The sequence below is a fragment of the Canis aureus genome, chromosome 14, assembly GCF_053574225.1.
Source record: "Canis aureus isolate CA01 chromosome 14, VMU_Caureus_v.1.0, whole genome shotgun sequence".
NCBI lineage: Eukaryota > Metazoa > Chordata > Mammalia > Carnivora > Canidae > Canis > Canis aureus.
This window is the reverse complement of record NC_135624.1, coordinates 21,974,071-21,995,973: the sequence shown is the minus strand read 5'-3', so window position 1 is coordinate 21,995,973 and position 21,903 is coordinate 21,974,071. Positions and strand designations below refer to the sequence as shown.

Below are 21,903 nucleotides of genomic sequence, written 5' to 3'. Positions count from 1 at the left end.
AAACGTGTGCCTGGATTTCTTCAGACAACACCTGATACATCTTTTTCCCCTTCTGTGTGTCCTTTCACCATAATAAATCTTAGCCATGAATCCAACTATATGTTGAGTCCTTCTGGTACGTGGGGGAAGTTACATGATCTCCCCCGCAAAGTGAGTAAATAGCTCTCAAAGGTATATAATGTGACTCTAATTTCATAAATCTAAAAATCTAAGAAATGGAAGAATTGAGATGTCCACATGGCCATTTGGTATATGGAGGAGCTGAGACCAAGTTCCTGTCTGTCTCCCTCCCAAGACAGCATTTATTTCACTGTGTCAGGTAGCCACACCGAGTTATATACATCCTGGTCAAGAAAAATGTCTGTCTCGGCCACAGCACCTAGTAGCTACTGGTTAGCTATACAACCTTGGGAAAATATCTTAAAGGCTTTGCACTTCTGAACTCTTCACTGTAAAACTTTAATAATAATGATAATACCAATGTCACAGAATTGCTGTGAAAATGTAATAAGATTTTATATATATGTCATATATATGTGAAGCACATACATATTTAATATTAAATGTATAAATGTAAAAAATTAAAATCTATATAGTATTTAGCTCAGTGCCTGGTATATAGTAAACCTTAATAAATGAGAAGGCTGGATAAATATGTGCATATGTGGCCAACATACATACATTTGTATCAATATATACATATATGCATGCATGTGTGTATATACACACACACACGTACCTATATTGGCTTGTAAGTTAATGACTCATCTAACAAGTTATGTCTTGATTACAGAGCATCATTCACCATTCATAAATGAAGCCAGTTAGGATTTCACAGTGGGCCTGATTTTTTATGTCTACTGGTTTCAATCTAGGGAACCACTTCTGCTCAAAGCCTAACATCTGACTTCCTTTAATGTTTAACCTGTGAAGTTAATTATTAGCTAGAGAATTCAGAGCTTTGCTTAAGATACTAACTGGTATTTATCATTAGCTCTAACATACACATACATGGTGACCATATTTTTGTATCTCAAACATAGAACTTGTAATCTAGCAATGAATTGCTATGCTGGGAAACTGGGACTCTCTTGGAAACCCTGACATCTATAGATGGAGAATATTCAATCCTCCTGAAACTATGGGAAGCAAACTTCTGGGGTTAAGATTTGCTTTTAGTAATGCCTTATTTTATCCTTTACATTGCAACTTTATGGCATTTTATGTTGATAGCATTACAAAATTACAATGTGGTTGAAGTATAATTACTCTCTTTTGGGAAATCATTTGGAAATCATTCCGTGTCACCCTTTCTCTTCTCTCTGAAGATGTTACAGTATCAGTCAGTAAACTGTAGTATAAGAGGTTGATTTCCTCTGGAACTTGGTATCACCAAGTTTTTCATCCCTAGCAAAGATGGCAGGACTAACTGTAACTCAAATGCACTGTTTTTCACTGTGGAAAGCCCCACACTCCAAACAACTCTGAGTTCATTAGCAAATATCCATTTGGAAGTGATTACCCAAGTGGCCTCAGATGAACTCTTTAGCCTACCGGTGCCTTGGTTTCCTTTTCTATAAAATGATAATAAGAACACCTACCCTATGGTCAACAATACCATATTGTACACTTAAAAGTTTGTTAAGATTGATCTCATGTTAGGTGTTCTTAACACAATAAAATAAATTTCACAATAATAACACAAAGAATATCTGCCTCAAAGTGTTTAAGAGGTTTAAATAAGTTAATATTTGTGAAATCATTAGAATGGTGCCTGCCACAGAGTTTAAAATAAATAAACAAAATGTACAATCCTTCATCTATCATTTGCTAAATGCTTCTATATCCATCTTATAGTCCCAACAAGACTCGAAACTAAGTCCAGAGACCACACTGGCACTCTACTTTCTATTCAGTTTCCCACCCTCGGTGAGCTTAGCCCTGCAGCAGACATATAAGGCCATCAATAAACAGTTGTGAGTTCGATCGTGACAGTGTGACATAGGAGAAGCCACCCTGGAATACACTGTGTGGCGTGAGTGCCTCTCTGACCAATGCCTGTAGATCAGTGGGTTTCAAGATACTTGACCCCAACACACAGTAACAATTTGTATGTGGCAAATTGATACACACATGAATATTTTCACATGTTTATATAATTATCTCACTGAAATCAAAGTTTTACAAAACACTACTTAACCATACCATGTAAAATATGCTCCAACAGAAACAAGAAACTATTCTAGTTAAATCTAGTCCAGTGCATGTCAAACTTTAAAGTGCATTCAAAACACTTGGAGGTCATGCTAACATGTAGATTAGATTCAGCAGGACTTGGTAGGATCAGAGAGTCTGCATTTCTATCATGCTCCCATGGTGACACTGTACCATCCCTGGACCGTATTTAGTATAGAAATAATGCTGGGAATGGCTCTCTAAATTTATTTCACAGTCCACTAAAAGGTTGCAATCTGCAGCTGTAAATCACTTCTCCAAATAATTTTGAAAGTGTCTTTCATCTCTATAATCCCATTATTATCTTCCTAACCTCGGAACAGAAATCCTAGGCCTGGGTGGGAGTAGGGGTAGGGGAATTCACAGCAAGAACGACTCAAGTATTACCTTTCCTATTGACTTTTATGCTGATATGCCTGTTTGGCTGCAGCCCTGTCCTCACTGTTCAAAGCTTACACCTTGTAGCTATGTTAATAAATTGATTGAGTACTCATTATGAGCAGGGCACTGAACTGAATGCTTTATATCTATCACATTTACTCCTACAACCACCTGTGTAGATATTGCCATTTTATAGATGAGAGAAGGCAAGTAGCTATAACTGGTGGAGTTGGGATTCCAGAGCCTATGTTCTTGTGATAGCTAGCCTCTTAGATGACTCCAGTGATCCTTGCCTCCTGACATTCACACCCCCTTTATAGTCCTCTCTCACATTGAATATGGCCTACCTGGTAGTCAGTAGAGTATTGAGAAAATGACAGTGTGTGACTTCCAAGACTCACTCAGAAGACACTGTGGTTTCTGTCTCGCACTCACTTAGATTATTCCCTCTACAAGAGGCCAGGTTGTCATGTCATCAGAATTCTCAAGCAGCCCTATGGAAAGTCCATACAGCAATGGACTGAAGCTTTCTGCCAACATCCAGCACCAACTTGTTAGGCATATAAGTGAGCCACCATGGAAGCCAATCCTGTAGCCTTTCACATCTTCAGACAACCGTAGCCCTCGACTGACATCTTTACTGCAATCTCACAAGAGACCCAAACCTAGAAACACCTCACTAAGCCTCTCTCAACTTCCTGATCCACAAAAACTGTGTGAGGTAATAAACATTTATTATCATTTTATACCTTTAATGCCTGGGGTAATTTCTGATGCAGCAATAGATACCTCACATAGTTCCTAACCAGTAGGATAGGCCATCATCATTATGATTCAGGCCTAAAAGGAAAATGAATCTCCTATGAGGCCTTTTGGATTAGTTGTTCATTGTGGCAGTGTGCACCATGGTTCAGCAAATTCTCATTATCCCCCTGCAGCCAACTTTGGGCGAAGCATCTACTTCCCATCTGGACTGACCCAGATGACTTGCTGTAGCCAATTGGATATGGGCGTTGAGGATGTTAGATCACATTTGGAGACACTACAAGAATCTGTCTGCCCTCTTTAGCTTCTGCTCTCATTTATAAAAACAATATATCCCAGAGAGTAGATGTTCCTTTAGCCTGGGTCCCAGAGTGAGAATAGATGGCCAACCCAGCTGACCCTGAGCCCAGCTTGGAGACAAGCCAAGCTGAGCTCAAGTCCATGCAGAGGGACAACTGACTTGTAGACTCATGAGTGAGAAATAAATGCTTGTTGTGGTAAGCCATGAGATTTTAGGGTTGTTTGTTACCTCAGCCAAAGCTGAGCCACACACTCACCATGCTGTATGATGCCGTGTTCCATAAGCCGGTGGCAAAGCTGCTCGGCCTCTTTCCTTGTCGTGGCCTCACCTTCCTGAACCAGCCAATCCAGGAATTCAGATGCCATGAAGGTGCGTTCATACTTGACCCCTTCCTCTTCCCTCGCTTGCAGGAGTGTGTTTTCAGGGCTCATCAGCCTGGGAGGAAGGGAAGGAAGGGAAGAAAAATAAACCTACATGGATGGAAAATAGCTAATTTGAAATCCTACATCATAGGTTTCTGCGAAGTATCACAGCAAAGTTGTCAGACAGACAAGTGTGACTGTCATGTGCTATTACAAATGTAATGCTTAACAGAAGGATCTGCTTCAGGAGTGAAAGAGATGTGTTTGCTCCTGGTAATTAAGGGGGAAAAAAAAGCTGGTGGGGTGCCTGGCTGGCTCAGTCAGTAGAGTTGCAACTCTTGATCTCCGGGTTGTAAGTGCAAGCCTCACGCTGTAGTGATTAATGAAAAGAAAAGAAAAGAAAGGAAAAGAAAAAAGAAAAAAGAAAAGAAAAGAAGAAAAAGAAAAAGAAAAAAAAAGAGAAAGAGAGAAAAGAAAAAGAAAAAGAAAAAGAAAAGAAGAACCTGGAAATGTAATCCAAAACCCACATTAGCAGACTGCATTTTGGTCAGCCACCTTGAAAAGGGCAATTTATTAGCCAAGCCCCATCACATCTTTTTTTAAAAAAGTTAGTATTTCTTTCCTAAAAGAGTCACTCAATTTCCTGAATCACTGGGCTAACAAGACGACTGCTATTGATTGAATGTTTGAGTCCCCTCAAAATTTATATAATCAAATTTGTCCAGTGTGATGGTATTGGGAGCTGGGACCTTTGGGAGGTGACTTTCATAGTCCCCATGATGGGATCACTGCCCTTGCAAGAAGAGACAGAGAGCTTGTTTCCCCCTTCTCTCTTGAAGAGGGTACAAGGAGAAGACTGTCTGCAAACCAAGGAGAGGGCCCTCACTAGACACCAGATCTGCATGATGCTTTGATCTTGGACCCTCTCTGCTTCCCAGCTGTGAGAAATAAGACTTTATTGTTTAAGCCACCCAGTCTATGGCATTTGTTACAGCAGCCTGAACTGACGTAAGCCACTCCTTCACAACACCCCCGTCCCCACAGAGCTTATTTCTCACACCTCCTTCTCTAGCATTCTCCAACTGCCCTCGCGTCTGTCCTCACCATACCTCTGAAAGAGCTCCCGCTGGTGTTGTACTTTTGGAGAATACTTGCATCCGTATATGATGGGAATTTATAGATCCCCGCTTTGTTTGATGTTAATAGCAATAGATGCTGCTGACCATTCCCCTCCTCCAGAGGGGCATTATATTCCCCTGGTTTCCCTCCTGTCCCTCTGTTCCTACCTCTTTCTCAGTTACCTTTGTGTTGGTTCCTCCTCATCTCCCTGGACTTTAAAGGCTGGAATTTCTTGGGATTCAAATCCCCAAATACCTCTTTTCTCATTGCATCATCTCTCAGGGAGATTGTTTCATCCCTGTAGCTTCAATTGCCATCCATGCCCCAAAGATTCCCAAATTCATGTCGCTAAATCAAGCCTATATTCTCAACTCCAGACCTTGGTGTCCACGTGGACATCTCAAAAACACCTCAGAATCAACAAACCTAGAACTGAACTCAGGTTCTTCCTCCAAACCTGGTCCTGTGCCACTAGTACTTCCATCATCCCACCAGAAAACAAGGCAGCATCATTTATGCCTCCATCTTCCTCATCCCCCCAACTCCAGTCCAGACAGTCGTATGAATTGTGAATTTTATGTCCCAAATCATACTCCTATATGTCTAGGTCTTTCCATCTCCAATGGTGCCACTACCTTAGTCCAAAATACCAACACCCTTAACCCAGTTACAATGGTTTCTTCAATAGACTTTACTAGCTACCCACTCTTGTTCTCCTTGTAAACTCAGGCATTGAAGTCCAGACACAGCAATTAAATTTATCTTTTTCAAACTCAGACCTGATAATGTCCTAATCCTGTTGAAGATACACTTCAATGGTTTCTGATTGCTTTTAGACTAAAGACCAAAATCTTTTATATGACCGATCTTTAATGCATGCACAATCTTTCCCTTTACCTCTTTAGGACCATTTTCACCTCTGACCTCATTTTGCTTCAGGGATGGTCTTCTTATAGTTCCTCAAACATATTATACATCACCTGCCACAGGGCCTTTGGATATGTCATTATTGCAGCTGGAATGCTGTCCCCCACCTTTCCACTGTTCTACTTCTTAAGCCTATTTGACTCCTTATCCTTTGTATCTCAGCTATCCTCGGGTCTCCATTAGGCCATTCATTGCTCCCTATACAATTTGGGTGATTATCACATTAAAGACTACCTTGTCTACTCAATTTTAAGCTCCAACAGGGTAGGGCCTGTGTTTGCCCATAAAACTTTGTTTAATGGAAAATGGAATCCGATAAAATGCCAAAATCATTGTGTCTTCTTTCTCTTTAAAACAATTCCTGATTAGGTTCCTATCTCTCACATGAAAGTTTTTCTTTTAAAAACCCTCATTTCTTTTCAAACTAAAAATAATATGCAACACAAGTACCATTTCATTCTAGAGCAGGAGAAAACCTTAGAGATCACTGTAATCCAATCCCCTCCTCATCCATATGAGAAAAATGTCACTCTCTAATATAACATTCTATATCAATTAAATCTGAATGCACAAAATGCAATTCTCATACAAATGAGAAAAAAAATGAATGATAGCATTCAATGTTTCAGGAAGGAAACTTGCTGAAGGTCATGCAAAGAGGCACATTATACATGTTTATAAATCATTTCATTTGGAGTAACTGAACCTCCATACTGACTGTCCAATCACAAGGTGTGTATTTTCAGTGCTTTCGCACTTAGTGCCCAATACTGCTGTGGAAAGGATACTAGGCTAGGAATTTGAAGACTTAAGTTTATTCAGAATTGAGCACCTAACTGTAAGATACAAAACAAGCTGCTTTTCTTTGTTTCAGCCTCCATTTTCTCAAGTGAATAATGTTATTTTAACCCATGATTATGACAAACAGCTGTACAGTATAAAAGATAAGGTATATGCAAAGTGTTACACTACTTAATGAATCATGGTACCTACCCCAGGGCAGGATGGATTTGTGCCCAACAGCTATGAAACAAGGGAAACCCCCTTCATGCTCCCTCCACTCATCCCAGCAGAACCTTCAGAGTCCTATTATATAAAAGTCATGGCAGGGCACAGGATTGGGAGGTAGGAGGCCAGAGGGCCTAGCCACAAACTAATCACATAACTTCTCACTACTTCAGCATTCCCCTATTAAGTGAGGAAGAAAATACCTAATCTACTTCCTTTCCTGGATTCTGTTATCAAAAATCTTTGGAAAAAGAAGTTCTAAGTATATGCTTTTATATTAGGAGTATTTATAAAAGCTATCAGCATCTAAGAGAACTCATAAAAAAAAAACCTTCTTAGCATGGAACAGAACTCATTTAAAAATCTTTTTATTTAAAAAAATTATTTTTGTTTAGACCTTTCTCCAAGTCAATCCTCTTCTGTATTTTAATCCATCCTTAGAGAAAGCTCCTGGGCTGCTTTCCCAGGTTGAGTAACATCTAGTTGGTATGAGTAATAAGAATTATATTTAATATTACAGTGACCACGTCCTTCTAAGAAGACCAAAAGGGCAGATAAGAATCTAGAAAAGAGAATAAAGGGCCTATGTGCATGCCCAAATTAGGAACACCACCATATCTTAATTTCTTTTGACCCTCAAATAATTGGTGTGAAATTGGTATTGGTATTTTGGTGTGAAAATAGAGGCAAGCTAGCCTCCTTGGTTTTCCAGTTGTAAACATTATTTCCTCTAAGAAGTCTTCTTTGACCCCACAAATCTGGACCATATGCCACATCTAAGGGCTCCCATAGTTCCCTGCAGGATCTTTAGAGCCCCAGAGGAACTGCCTACTCAAACCATAAGCCTTTTTTTAGATAACTGTCCTTACCTATGTGGTTCACAGTAGTTTTCTAATACAAAAGATCCTCAAAACATGTAGCTGAGTGAATAAATGCAACTCAATTATATGCATTCTCCTGCTCCACATCGTTATCCCAGACTATTAAAAGTGACACCCTTAGCTATCACCAAGGAGGTAAGAGACAACAGATACTAGTGAGCAGGTGGTGAAAAGGGAACCCTTTTATATTGTTGGTGGGGTTGCAAATTGGTCCCACCACTACAGAAAACAATATAGAGGCTCCTCAAGAAACTAAAAATATATCTACTGTATAATCCATCAATTCCACTCCCGCGTATATATCCAAAGGAAATGAAAACAGGATTTCAAACAAATATCTGCCCTCTCATGTTTATCACAGCATTTTCACAATAGCTAAGATATGGAACCAACCCAAAGGACCATCAGGAGATAAAGAGATAAAAAAGATGTGGTACATTAAAAAAAAATGTGGTACATATACACAATGGAATATTATTTAGCTAGCTGAGTGAGATAAGTCAGAGAAAGATGAGTATTATATGATGTAACTTGTATGTGGAATCTAAAACATGAAATCTATAAAAAAAAAAGGGGGGGGGAGAGTAAAGTGGTGAGACTAGGGGACTTGAGGGGGTAGATGAGACTGAGGCTTAAGGGTACAAACTTGTAACAAGTAGTAAATAAGCCATAGAGAGCTAATACACAGTGTAATGAATACAGACAATAATATTGCACAATTATGTTATGTGATAAACATTACTGTATCTACAATCATACTGCAATATAGAAATGCATCAAAGTAACACACTACACACTTTAAAGCTGCACAATGTTACATGTCAAATTTATTTTTTGAAAAAAAGACAATCTAGATTAAATGCCATTTATCTGATTCAGGAAGTTTGATTTAGCAAGGATTCCTAAATTCTATGAAACATGATTATATAGTCTCCAACTATAATAAAACTAAGAAAACAAATACAGGCCAAAAAACAAAACAAAACAAAAAAAACACCTAAATACTGACCCTATATGCAGATGAGGTGAATCTAGAGTTCCTGCCCTATCGATACTCTCCATTTAAGACACAGATGGAGATGCTTGGCTTTTCTTTCTCTTTATAACACTCCGTCCATTCTAGCTCAGCAATTTTATTTTTGGGTGTGGGGAGGACAAATGGATAGGGTTTATTTGTGTCACTTCTTGTAACCAGAAACATGACCTGCCAGAAAGCTCTGGAGCTCCTGCTAAGTAGCTGGTGGCCTCTGGACAAGCAGCTGGTTAGCTGCTGTTGCCAATGCTCTTTAGAGAAGAGGCAAATTGGCCAGCCTGCTATTTAAAACATGCCCGGCCAGCCTTAGTTGTTCCTTATTTCATTTCTTCTTAAAATCAAATAATGTTCCTATGCAGGTTCCTCTCTAAGATAAAGACTTTCATGGGATTTGATTTTAGTACTAATATGTGGTCACAGTGTTAAGGCAAGACTTACTACTTGTTCCAATTATGTTTTGCTCTCTAACAAGCTATCCTCAAAGTTGGTGGCTTTGAAACAACCACTATTTCATTATATCTTAGTGGGTTGCCTGGGGCTCAACTGAGTAGTACCTCCATCACTCTTGCTAGGGGTCACTCATGCCATTGCAGACGTTGGCTAGGGCTTGGTGTCTGGTGCTGCAGTGCTCCTGAGTCAATGCAGCCTCTCTGTCTAGTGAGGCAGGCTGGATATTGAGATGCAGAGCTCAAGAGGAAGGAGAAAGATGGTACCAGAACTTGCGTATGGCTTTATTGAAAACTAATCTACTGACCATACAATTAACCCATTTAGCATGTACAATTCAATGGTATTAGTACACAGAGTACACAACCATCACTACAATCCATGTTAGAACATCTCCCTCACCCCAAATGGAAACCTCATTACAATCACTCCCTACTTCTCCAGTGCCCCATCCCTAGGCAAACACTAGTCTATGTTCTGCATCCACAAATTCGCCTACTCTAGACAGTTCAAATAAATATAATCATATAATATGTGGCTCTTTGTGACTGGTTTCTTTCATTTAGCATAATGTTTTCAAATTCATCCATGCTATAGCATGTATTACTATTCTATTCCTTCCACAGTTAGTATGGCCAAATAATATTCCATTGTGTGGATATAATATATTTTGTTTACCCATTCATCAGTTGATGGACATTTGGGTTGTTTCCACTTTTGGTTATTATGAGTAATGCTGCTATGAACATTCATATTCAATTTATGTATAGACATATGTTTTCATATACATCTAGAGTACAATTGCTGGATCATGTGGTAACCCTGCTTAACCTTCTGGGAAACTTCCAGACTGTTTTCATACTGGCTGCACTATTTTCATTTCCACCAGTAAAGCGTGAGGATTCCAATTTCTCGACATCCTCGCTAGCGGTTGCTACCATCCATTCTTATTTCTTAGTGCCATCCTAGTGGGTGTGAAGTGGTATCTCACTGTGGTTTTGATTTGCACTTCCCTGATGATTAATGACATTAAGCATATTTTCATGTGCTTATTGTCCATTTGTATATATTCTTTGGGAAAATGTCTATTCAGAGCCTTTGTTTATTTTTAAAATTAGGTTGTCTTTTCATTATTGAGTTTTAAACATCTTTTATATATTCTGGATGCAAGTCCATTATCAAACTCATGATTTGCAAATATTTTCTCCATTCTGTGGGTTTAAATTTTGAAGTGGTTCAAATTCTCCATTTTAGTCACTTGTGTGTTCAGTGTCACAGCTAAGAAACCGCTGCCTAGCCCAAGCCCAGGAAAATTTATTTGCTCATATGTCTTCTTCCAAGAGTTTTACGTTTTAGTCCTTACATCTAGTTTTATAATCCGTTCGAGCTAATTTTTCTAGAAGGCATGGGGCTGGAGTCTACCTTCATTCTTTTGTATGCGGCTATCTAGTTGTTCCATCACCATTTGTTGAAAGATTATTCATTCCCTGTTGAATTATTTTGGCAGTCATCAAAAGTCCATCAACCTAGCCAGGCCTTCTTTAACAGCCGGGCTCCAAAGTCACAGAATGTCAAGTGCCCTGGATTGTATTCAATAAAGCTATCAGACTCAGGCCAGACTCAATGGGAAGGAAAGAGCAACATGCATGCATAGCAAGAGGTGGAAAAGTTTGGAACCATCTTGGAGAGTAGGAACCACACGGATTTATTTTCATTAATTGGCTGAAAGGCAATTTCTTTTTTTTTAATTTTTATTTATTTATGATAGTCACAGAGAGAGAGAGAGAGAGAGAGGCAGAGACATAGGCAGAGGGAGAAGCAGGCTCCATGTACCGGGAGCCCGACGTGGGATTCGATCCCGGGTCTCCAGGATCGCGCCCTGGGCCAAAGGCAGGCGCCAAACCGCGGCGCCACCCAGGGATCCCTGAAAGGCAATTTCAATTCTTATAGCTCATTCACAGTGTTGTGTTGTCTCTTCCTCATTTATTTAATATTTTTTACTTTACTTAAAGTAGAGAGTAGTTTTAAAAGCATGAGATTAAAGACAAATCCAGCTTTCAATCCTAACTGCATACATGTTAGCTTCATGACCTTGCTTCCCCTAAGTGACCACTGGGGAGTTCTGCAGTTATGAGTGTGATAATGCATGGAACACTTCAGTCACAGTGTCAGTTGCGCCTGAAAACCTGAATACATTTTAGCCATGATGAGGATGAGGATGATGATGATAAAAGTTTTCTAGATGGAGTCATTATTTGATAAAATCAAACCCCTTAGTGGCAAAAATTAAGATTGTGTGCATTTCTCTAGACAAGAATAACAACTCTATTTTAATTAGTAATCAGAAGTATATATGATGCTCAGAAACTCTTATATTTTGTAGAACAAATTCTTTTTTAATCAAAATTATCCTGTTCTGGCCTACAATTATGACATAAAGCCATATGCCCAAATCAGTGTTAGGCATTAACAATATTTGCCTCATGTAAGCATGTACACATCAGATTTTGATTGTGTATGTGAGTTGATTTCAACCTTTCCTGGATATATATCTGAGTCAGATTTCCCAGGCTCACTTTAACCCAGGGGGAAGGCAGCATTACAATAGAAGGAACTGCTACATTTGGGGGCCAATACAGAAATAGAAATAAGCTGATAGTGATCTCTTTGTGCACTGAAAAAAATTCAAAATAGCTGAGAAGGCCCTATATAACACAAGAACATACATAAATGGTACTCAAGGGCACAAGCTAGGGAGAGTCACAATGATCCATGTGCTATGTGGCCAAAAAGATGCTTTAGGATTTTAGAAAGGTAGCTTTTTAAAAAGTCATTTGTTAATATAATGATAAATTATTTTAAAAGGCTAAATGTATGACTTAATACACATGATAACCCTTAAAAATTAAAAATTCATTCACCCAAATATTAAAAGACTTTCTTATTCCTGGGGGTAGCTTGTGAATGATTTTTCTTTTCTTCTTAATAGAACACTCTATTACTCAAATTATTCCCCAGGGAGAATGTACTGTTTTTGTAACTGGGGGAAAATGTTATCAATGAAGAAGTTATATTAAGGTTGTTTTATTGTTGTTGCTGTTTTTCAGAGAGAGAGAGAGCATGCACACTTGCAGGGGAAAGGGAGGGGGAGAAATTGAGGGAGGGGAGGGGCAGAGGGAGAAGGAGAGAGAGAATCTGAAGCAGGCTCCAAGCTCAGTGTGAGCCCCATATGGGGTTCAATCTCAGGACCCTGAGATCATGACCTTGATCAAGAGTCAGACACTTAAACAACTGAGCCACCCAGGAGCCCCAAGGTTAAGCTTATATTTAACTGGATGACTTGTTCCTGACAAAATGCTTATATTAATACCCAGTATAAAAAGCAGTTCCCAATGTATAAATGATGTATTTACATGTATATTCCCAACATACAGTTTAAATATACAACATTGATTGACTTCTGTGATTAGAAAGAAGGTATTAATTAGGAAGAAATGCTTACATGAGCATTGGTATTTTTAAGTACTATGCTATTGTCTATAAAACAGATATACAGATAAACTGACATAATTTTCATAATAATTAGGTTTGGAACTAGTCAACAGAAAACTGTTCAGTTAATATTTATGAGTAAAAACGCTACATACTGGAAAGGGTGACAGAAAGAAGGGAAAAACAGCATTTTACATCCTTTGCCAACAAGTATGTTTTACCTGCTTTCGCTCCTGCTTTCATCTTCATACTATACACTGAGTTTAACATCTTCACTTTCATTTTCCTTCCTTACTTACGCTATTCCCTCACATCTCCTCTTTCTTCCTTGAAGAAATCTAAACTATTTTTGAAAAGGGGAGGGGGGCTCACTGTACAGTGATACAGGTTGCTCACCGCACAAAGAAACCTGGCTTCAGGCAAAAAGGAGGGCTAAAGTCCAGCCCTAATTCCTCATGAGCAGTCCTGTGTAGAAATGACTGCCCTAGCCTAAAGGAAAGGGCAAAAAGCTACCTGGTTCTCATTTGCAGTAGGTGCTAAATGATGCAGTGGGTCTCTGCTTTAAAGGGCTGGATTAAGTACTAACTCCTCTTTGAAGCTATCCCCACTAAAGTACAAGCCAGACAGATCTCTCTCTGTTTTGAACTTAAAATCAGGGCCATGGTTTATGTATCCATTCAATTTTTAATGCACTCCAGCTGAGCTAGAAGCTTCTGAAAGATACACACCATGCCTTAAATGTTTTCATTTCTTAAAAAATTGAGCCTAGGGAAGGCGTATACCACAAGTGCCCAACAAATATTTGTTAATCAACTAAAAACTAAAAATATCCCAAGCCAACAGTAATAGAGAGGGTTATTTGTCTTTGAAGGGTGAAATACCTTCCTCCTTGCTTGCTATTTTAAATTCGCTTAAAGAAAAACTAGAACTTTTTAGTGCTGATTTTATGCTCTGAAGAGACTGGTATTCTGGGACCTGAGCTGTAATTTTCACATTGCCCATGGTTTTTAGTGTTGTTGTAGTAAACATTTTCAGAACTTGAATCAGCTTTAGACAGAAGCCAAGTGTGATTTCAAGGCCACAGCTACCCTAAAAGGCCACATTCAGCTATGGTTTCGTAACTGTAAAATTACCCAGGAAGAAAAAGCTGAGCACTTTTACAATACATTCAAAACTATTCCAACCTCTGTTAGCCTTTTCAAACAACTGTCCAGGGAAGGTGGGCTCTAAAACATATTATAAAGGCTTCTTTTAAGGGAATGATTATTATTTATTTTGGATATTTCCATAATTATTAGAAAATATTTGTGTCATTTGGGGCCAAAAACAAAGACAGAAAAAGAGGTAAAGAAAGAAGTTTAGGAGAGGTAAGATGAAGGGATAAAGAAAAATTGAGGGCAATACCAACTAGAGAAAATAAATATACTCTAAAAAGGTAAGAAAATGAGTAAAAAAGTGAACACAAGGACACATAGGTCCTACTTTTGCACAGGTTAATGGGCTAGGTGACAGGAGGACCACTTTGTGCTGTACTTTTGTGGAAGTGGTGTGAAAGAGGAAAGGAAACAGTCTCTGCTCTCATTCTTCAACCAAGATCTTACGTTGTACAATCTGAAGACTCCACTCTTAAAACAGATTAAAAATTGCTGTGTTGATACATCTGTGGTCAACTGACTTTTAACAAGGATTCCAAGGCCACCCAATGAGAAAGAATAATTTTTTTCAACAAATTGTGCTGATATGATTAGAGAGCCAATGCAAAACAAGTAAACAAAAAAAGAAGTTGGACCTGCACCTCATACCCTATACAAACAAAACAAAACAAAACCTCAAAATATCTTAAAGATCTAATTATAAGAGCTAAAACCATAAAATTTTTACAAGAAAACATAAGGGTAAATCTTCATGACTTTGGATTGGGCAAAGGATTCTTAGGTAGGACACCAAAAGCACCAGTGGCAAAAGAAAAAATAGATACATTGGATGACATCAACATTTACAACTCTTTTTTTTTTTTTTTAATTTATGATAGTCACAGAGATAGAGAGAGAGAGAGGCAGAGACACAGGCAGAGGGAGAAGCAGGCTCCATGCACCGGGAACCCGACGTGGGATTCGATCCCGGGTCTCCAGGATCGCGCCCTGGGCCAAAGGCAAGCACTAAACCGCTGCGCCACCCAGGGATCCCAACATTTACAACTCTTATGCTTCAAAGACACCAGCAAGAATATGAAAAGACAACTCACAGAATGGGATAAAATATCTGCAAAGCATATGTTTGACAATGTGTGTGCATCCAGAATATGGAAAGAACACTTAGAGCTCAATAATAAAAGGACAAATAACCCAACTTCAAAGTGAACTAATGATCTCAATAGGCCAGAGAAGATATACAAATGGTCAATAAACACATAGGAAGGTGCTAGGCATCATTGGTCATCAGGAATTGCAAATCAAAACCACAATGAGCTATCAGTTCACATCCCCTAGTTGGTTAGAATCAAAAAGTCACATAATGACAAGTTGTTTGCAAGGAAGTGGAGAAACCGGAAGCCTCAAATGCTGTTGGTGGGAATGTAAAATGGTACAGCCGCTTCAGAAAACAATCTCTCCATTCCTCAAACCACTAAACACAAAGTTACTACATGATCCAGCCATTCTCCTCACTATATGTCCAGGAGAAATGAAAACGTATATCCACAGAAAATCATGCACACAAATGTTTATAGCAGCATTATTCATTATGGTCAGAAAGTAGAAACAACCCAAGTACTCATCTACTGATGAAACTGAAAATCTTATATATCTATAAAATGGAATAACATTTGGCTACAAAAAGGAATAAAGTACTGATACAAGCTACCCATGCATGAACCTTGAAAACATGATAAATGAAAGAGATCAGTCACAAAAGACCATGCATTGTATCATTTCATTCATATAAGATGTTCAGAACAGAAAAAGCTATAAGGACAGAAAGTAAATTAGCGGTTGCATAGGAATAGATCAAAGAATAGGGATGTGATAGTTAAAAGTTAAAGGGGTTTCTTTTTGAAGTGATGAAAATGTTCTACAATTGTGGTTAGGCAGCTGCCTTCAGCTCAGGTCATGATCTCAGGGTCCTGGGACCGAGTTCCACACCCATCGGGCTCCCTACTCAGTGAGGAGTCTGCTTCTCTCTTCTCTCTCTCCCTCTACCAACCCCCCCCCCCCCCCGGCTCGTGCACTTTCTCTCACTTAAATAAATAAATAAAAAATTTTTAAAAAAACTATGTGGGTCGTGGTGGCTTCATAAGTATGTTAAATTTGTGAAAATGTATTGAGCTGCATACTTAGGACATGTGTACTTTATGCATGTTGCACTTCAATCAATTTAAATGTGTAGTTAAACTACACATTTCAATTTGATAAAGTTAAAAATCTGGATTTTTCTTTCATTCTGGTCTGAAAGACTCTTTTGTTAGGGGCCCTGAAATTAATAAATGCTTTCTGTCAATTTGGTGTTTTTTCATTTGGTGGAACAATGTCTTGGCTTACATTCCCAGCTCTGTGTGAAGAGAGTGTAATTAAGTAGGGATGTTTTCATTTAGCAAATAAAGCAAGAAAAACAATGTAGCAACTACACCTCTTGGACTCATCTCCACATTTAAAGACAGAGCCACCTACCCAGGGGAGTTTCCACACAAAGACTCTAAGGTAAGCATACTCTCCTTCCTTAAAAACTCTCAGCCATGCCTTCCCCTGGTATCACTCTTCAAACATCCACTTCTACTTTGCTCCAATATGTGCCTCTTCTCCCAGAAGGTCCTGCCCCCTCTGCTGCTCTGTGTGTGTTCTTTTTCTGCTTTGCTGCAGAATGTCTGGCATAGCCTCATTATACCCATCCCCCTTGATCCATTCACTCTAGAACTTCAAAGCTTAAAAACAAACAAGCTATTTCCTCCAGAAAAGACTGAGTTCTTGAGCTCTTCCAGATGTAAGCAAGAGTCATTGCATTCAAAGCATATTAGAAATGATATTCAATTTCTACATGTTCGCTCAAATTTAAATTTTTAATTTTTTAAAAAGATTTTAATAAATAAATCTCATGTATTTATTCATGAGAGACACAGAGAGAGAGGCAGAGACACAGGCAGAGGGAGAAGCAGGCTCCGTGCAGGGAGCTCGATATGGAACTCGATCCCAGGACCCTGGGATCATGACCTGACCCAAAGGCAGATGCTCAACCACTGAGCCACCCAGGTACCCCTAAATTCTTAGTTTTTAATGCTAATGGTGGGAAAGTGAAAAGCCTGAACTTGGAGCAAATTTTCCAGGATTATGTTTTAGAATCTGAAGGTTAAAGCATGTTTCTTAGCCCATCTCAAATTCACTTGCCTTACCTGTAAATCAATGGTGAAAATCTCTCCCACTGAGAGGTGCAGGAAGAATTAAGTGAAATAATGTGTGAGAAAAACTCAGGATGGTACCTAGAGCAGGAAGTGCTCAGTAAATGATGCTATGTTTGCCATTCTTATTCTCTGAATGTCCACACTAAGACCCTACAATGAGTAAATCCAAATAGAGTCATCTTAGATTATCAAATATAACTACTGGTTTTACTCTAATTAGAACATGCCACAGGTTAGGAAAAAGAGAAAGGGGCTAACCACTGACTTCATCCCTAAATAAGAATGACCGAGGTCCATGACCTTCAAGGGCTTCTGGTCAAGCTGGAGAGAATGAGACCAAATCACATTGGAGAGATGACTGTTCTAGTTACTGGGCTAGAACCCAGGGGTGAAGCAGGAACAGAAAGGGAGCCAAATTAATCCACTACAATCCAACCACACTCCATACTTGCACAACAGTGGTGACTGTAACCCTGTGCCAATTCCAACCATCACAACATGCATGTTACGGGCTCAGAGAAAACAGAGCAAACGAATTTTCCATGGGAGTGTGGGCAATTCTGCTGCCTGTTCACTCAAGGAGATACAAGATAACTCATTACAGTACCCAGGTGGGTCTCACTGGTGTTACCAGTTGGGGTCCCAGCAGGAGACTACAAGGATGTACAAATAAGCTGCTAAAAGGTAGTTCATAATAAAAGAACTACTGATGCTATGTGCAGGGTTCAAGGAAATGCCAATGTAAAGCTCCCAGGCTAGCAGAGTGCACTGATCGTTAACAACTCTAGGCCTGAGGATTCTGGAGCGAGGGAAGTTTCCAAACCCTAAAAGAGATGGGGGAAGGAGAGGGAGCTGAGGCCTTCAACAATAGGAAGGGAAGAGAGAAATAATAGCCTGACCTACTCTCCTTCTTCCTACTTAATTCCTGCTCGTGCCTTCCATGGACTGAGGCAATGGCCGTGGAGCCTAGTGATGCCCTCGGCCCATGTAGGTCAGCCTCCTGGGGCACTCAGAGGGCTGGAAACCGGAGACAGTGGATCTGGAGGATGAACAGAAATGTCGCTCGTCCAGGCTGAGAGCCTCTCCATGCTAAGTATAACTCTAGGGTAGAAAGGCACGTGTTTTTTTATGCGCTGACACAAGAATAGTTTGGACCATATGCATTTTCCCTTACAGATTAGAAATATAACATCCTGCATTAGATGAGGCTCTCTTGAGTTTATCTTCGTCCTCACAACAAATCTGTAAATTACACATTTTCTTCCAATTTTATGGATGAAAAAACAGGGTCAGAAGGGTTGAATGTTTCGGTAAGAGGCAGGAGAAGAACTCTGACACATGCTTCCCTGACTCCAGAAATCTTAAATGGCTTTTTCATTTGGACCAAGTTGAAAAGTAGCAACAAAAATTGATTGGCAAAAAGAATGTTACAGAGACTTTGGTCCACAGCCCTGCAATGACACGGGGTCAGGGAAACATGGCAGAAATAATGACACCATCAACCTCCACCATCAGTGAATCCAGTCTACTATTGAAGCAGCAATGTGTTTACCTTTAAATCATTTCTAACTAACACCTAAAGCTAGAAATCTGTAGAGGACAAGCTAGGGCTGATGGCTTTGGACAAGGACAGCTGGCCTGGTGCCTGCTCTGCATGTTAACAAAGCTTGAGTATTACTGCTATACATTATAGGGGGATGGCACTGCCAAGGAACAGTAAGGAGAATACAATTTCCAAAACCAGACCCAAAGGCTTTCTTCAGATCCATTTAAAAATCCGTTAAGCTGCATACTGTTTTTTACCATTTAGTGCTGTTCATTACTGCTACCACCCTGGCTCAATGCTACAGAAACTTTGCAAAGTAGGAAGTACAGACCGAAAAGTGGTTCAGATCATGGACCCTGTAGTTGGAAACCAGGGTTGGAATGGTCCTTGTGCCTTCTGGCTGTGAAGCTAAGCGATTTACTTCACCTCTCTTGCCTGGATCTCCTTATTTGCCCAAAGGAGAATAACAGTATTTATCTCATTAGCTTAGAATGGGGCTTTCATGAGACAACACATGTGAAGAGCTTAATATACAAGATGCATCAATAATACCTCATATTTGCTGCTTTCATCATTATCGTCAGCATCTGCAGGCTTACCCCCATCTCTTCAATTTCTCTGATCAACATCTGGCCCCAACAATATGGATGTCACCTTGCTTTGTCTTTCTCCTGCTTGTTGGCCTTCTAAGATAAGCCTGACTGCTTCCTGCTCTCCTCTTGCCAGCCTTTCTTTCTTTTTTTTTTTTTTTTTAGTAGTTTTAAAATTTTTAATTTATTTTAGGTATTTTTAATTCTGGTCAATAAACACAGATTTTTACCATTTTAGCTATTTTTAGGATACAGTTTAATACATGAAGTACATTCACATGATTATGCCATCATCACCACCATCCATCTTGAGACCTTTTTCAACCTCCCAAACTGAAACCCTATACCCACAAAATAATAACTCTCTGCTCCTTCTTCCCCCAGTCTCTGGCAACCTACTCTTTATGAATTTGAGTCCTCTAGGGACCTCGTATGAGGTCCCTAGACTAGAATCATACATTTGTCCATTTATGACTGATGCTACTTAACTAGCATAATGTCACCTGTGTTGTAGCATGTCAGAATTTTCTTCCTTTTTAAAGCTAAATAGTATTTCATTGTATGAATATACCACATTTTTTTTTATCCATTCATCCATCAATGGGCATTGGCTACTTTGACTTTTTGTTTATTGTAAACAATGCTGCTAATGAATATGTGTGTACAAGTATCTGTTCAGGACCCTGATTTCAATTCCTTTCGGTACTTACTCAGAAGTGGAATTGCTGGATCATATGGTAATTACATTTAATTTTTTGAAGACCCCTCCGTACCATTTTTCACCATTCGTGCAGCACAGTAGCTGCACGATTCCCATCAGCAATGCACAAGGGTTCCAGTCTCTCCACATCTTCACCTTCACTGTGATTTATGATTTGTTTTTGTTTGCTTTGGTGATCACCACCCTGATGAGTGTGAAGTGGCTACACCACCACTTGTGTTTCCCATGGCTCTGTGTTCCCAGATGCATTTCACCACCTCTACCTCCCAGTCTCTGGGCATAACCAAATGTGCAGACCCTAGCTAGTTCTACTCCCAGACAATGGGCCAGAACTCAGCTACCTGGACCAAACTAGCCATGAAGTTGACTCCTAGTTGACACTTCCTTGGCAGACTGAAGCTGCAGCTATTAAAAATAAGAAAACCTTAGGACACCTGGGTGGCGGAGTGATTGAGCATCTGCCTTTGGCTCAGGTTGTGATCCTGGGGTCCTGCGATCAAGCCCAACATTGGGCTTGCTGCAGGGGGCCTGCTTCTTCCTCTGCATATGTCTCTGCGTTTCTCTGTGTGTCTCTCTTAAGTAAATAAAAAATTTTTAAAAAGAAGAAGAAAGCCAAAAAATTAGGTGAACCAGGGCTGGTTGTTTTCAACATGCATATACATTGTCTTCTATATTTCAAATTACATGTATAATGTGTGTGGCAGTGTTTATATAGAGATATTATCTGAAAATATAACTGCTGTATAAAATTTTTGTTGAAACTTAAAATGATAAAATAATGTTTGTTTTATAGAGCCTCTTTAGTCTCTCCCTGACAGGTAAATTATTAAACATTTTAATAACCCACCAGGTGAAACACACAATTTTGCAAGACCTGCTATAAAGAAACTTTTTTTTTTTTTTTTAAAGAAAAGAAACAAAGAATAGATGGTTAGGAGCATCCAACAAGGATGAAGTTCTAGGTCAAAAGTTTCCCATGACCACATAGAGTTGCACATATAATGAAATCACTTTTTTTTTTTTTTACATTTTTGTTCTAAAATGATTTCTAAACACCTCGTGAGAAGAGATGATGGCCCTTTAAAAATAGCATCATTTTAAAACTTCTTAAACAACTAATCTCTTTTCTCAAATAAAATCTCACAAAAATCCCATTTTAAAAAATTTCATGCTTATAACACCACATTTACTTATAAAAGTTAAACAGTGAAACCTATAAGGTAGTTTTGATTAACACAAAAAAATACAGAAGTAATAGGACTGGTGAGGATGTTTATTGCTCCCTTAATAATCAGCTACAGGGATCCCTTGATGGCGCAGCGGTTTGGCGCCTGCCTTTGGCCCAGGGTGCGATCCTGGAGATCTGGGATCGAATCCCACATCGGGCTCCCGGTGCATGGAGCCTGCTTCTCCCTCTGCCTATGTCTCTGCCTCTCTCTCTCTCTCTCTCTCTCTGTGTGTGTGTGTGACTATCATAAATAAAAATAAAAATTAAAAAAAATAATCAGCTACAAAATCCAATTAATTTGTGCGTTTTGTGTTAGTTGCCAGGAGGTAATTCTCCGTAGGTCTTGCACATCCCTTCATATCTTGCGAGAAGCACTGACAGCTTATGTTCTAAACTATCTTTTCAAGAATGTTTGCACACACACACAAAAAAAAGAATGTTTGCACAATGAACAGACTTGGAAGATAGTGTCTGTCT

At 39.3% G+C, this 21,903-nt stretch overlaps 1 protein-coding gene across 1 annotated transcript in view; it reads right to left on the bottom strand.

The window, feature by feature from the left end:
* DEPTOR (DEP domain containing MTOR interacting protein) overlaps window positions 1–21,903 on the bottom strand; it is a 135,742-nt gene that overhangs the window by 60,816 nt on the left and 53,023 nt on the right. The window contains exon 4 of the mRNA XM_077847074.1: window positions 3,939–4,117. Within this exon, the coding sequence (XP_077703200.1) occupies window positions 3,939–4,117 (179 nt within the window). The remainder of the gene's footprint in view (window positions 1–3,938; window positions 4,118–21,903) is intronic.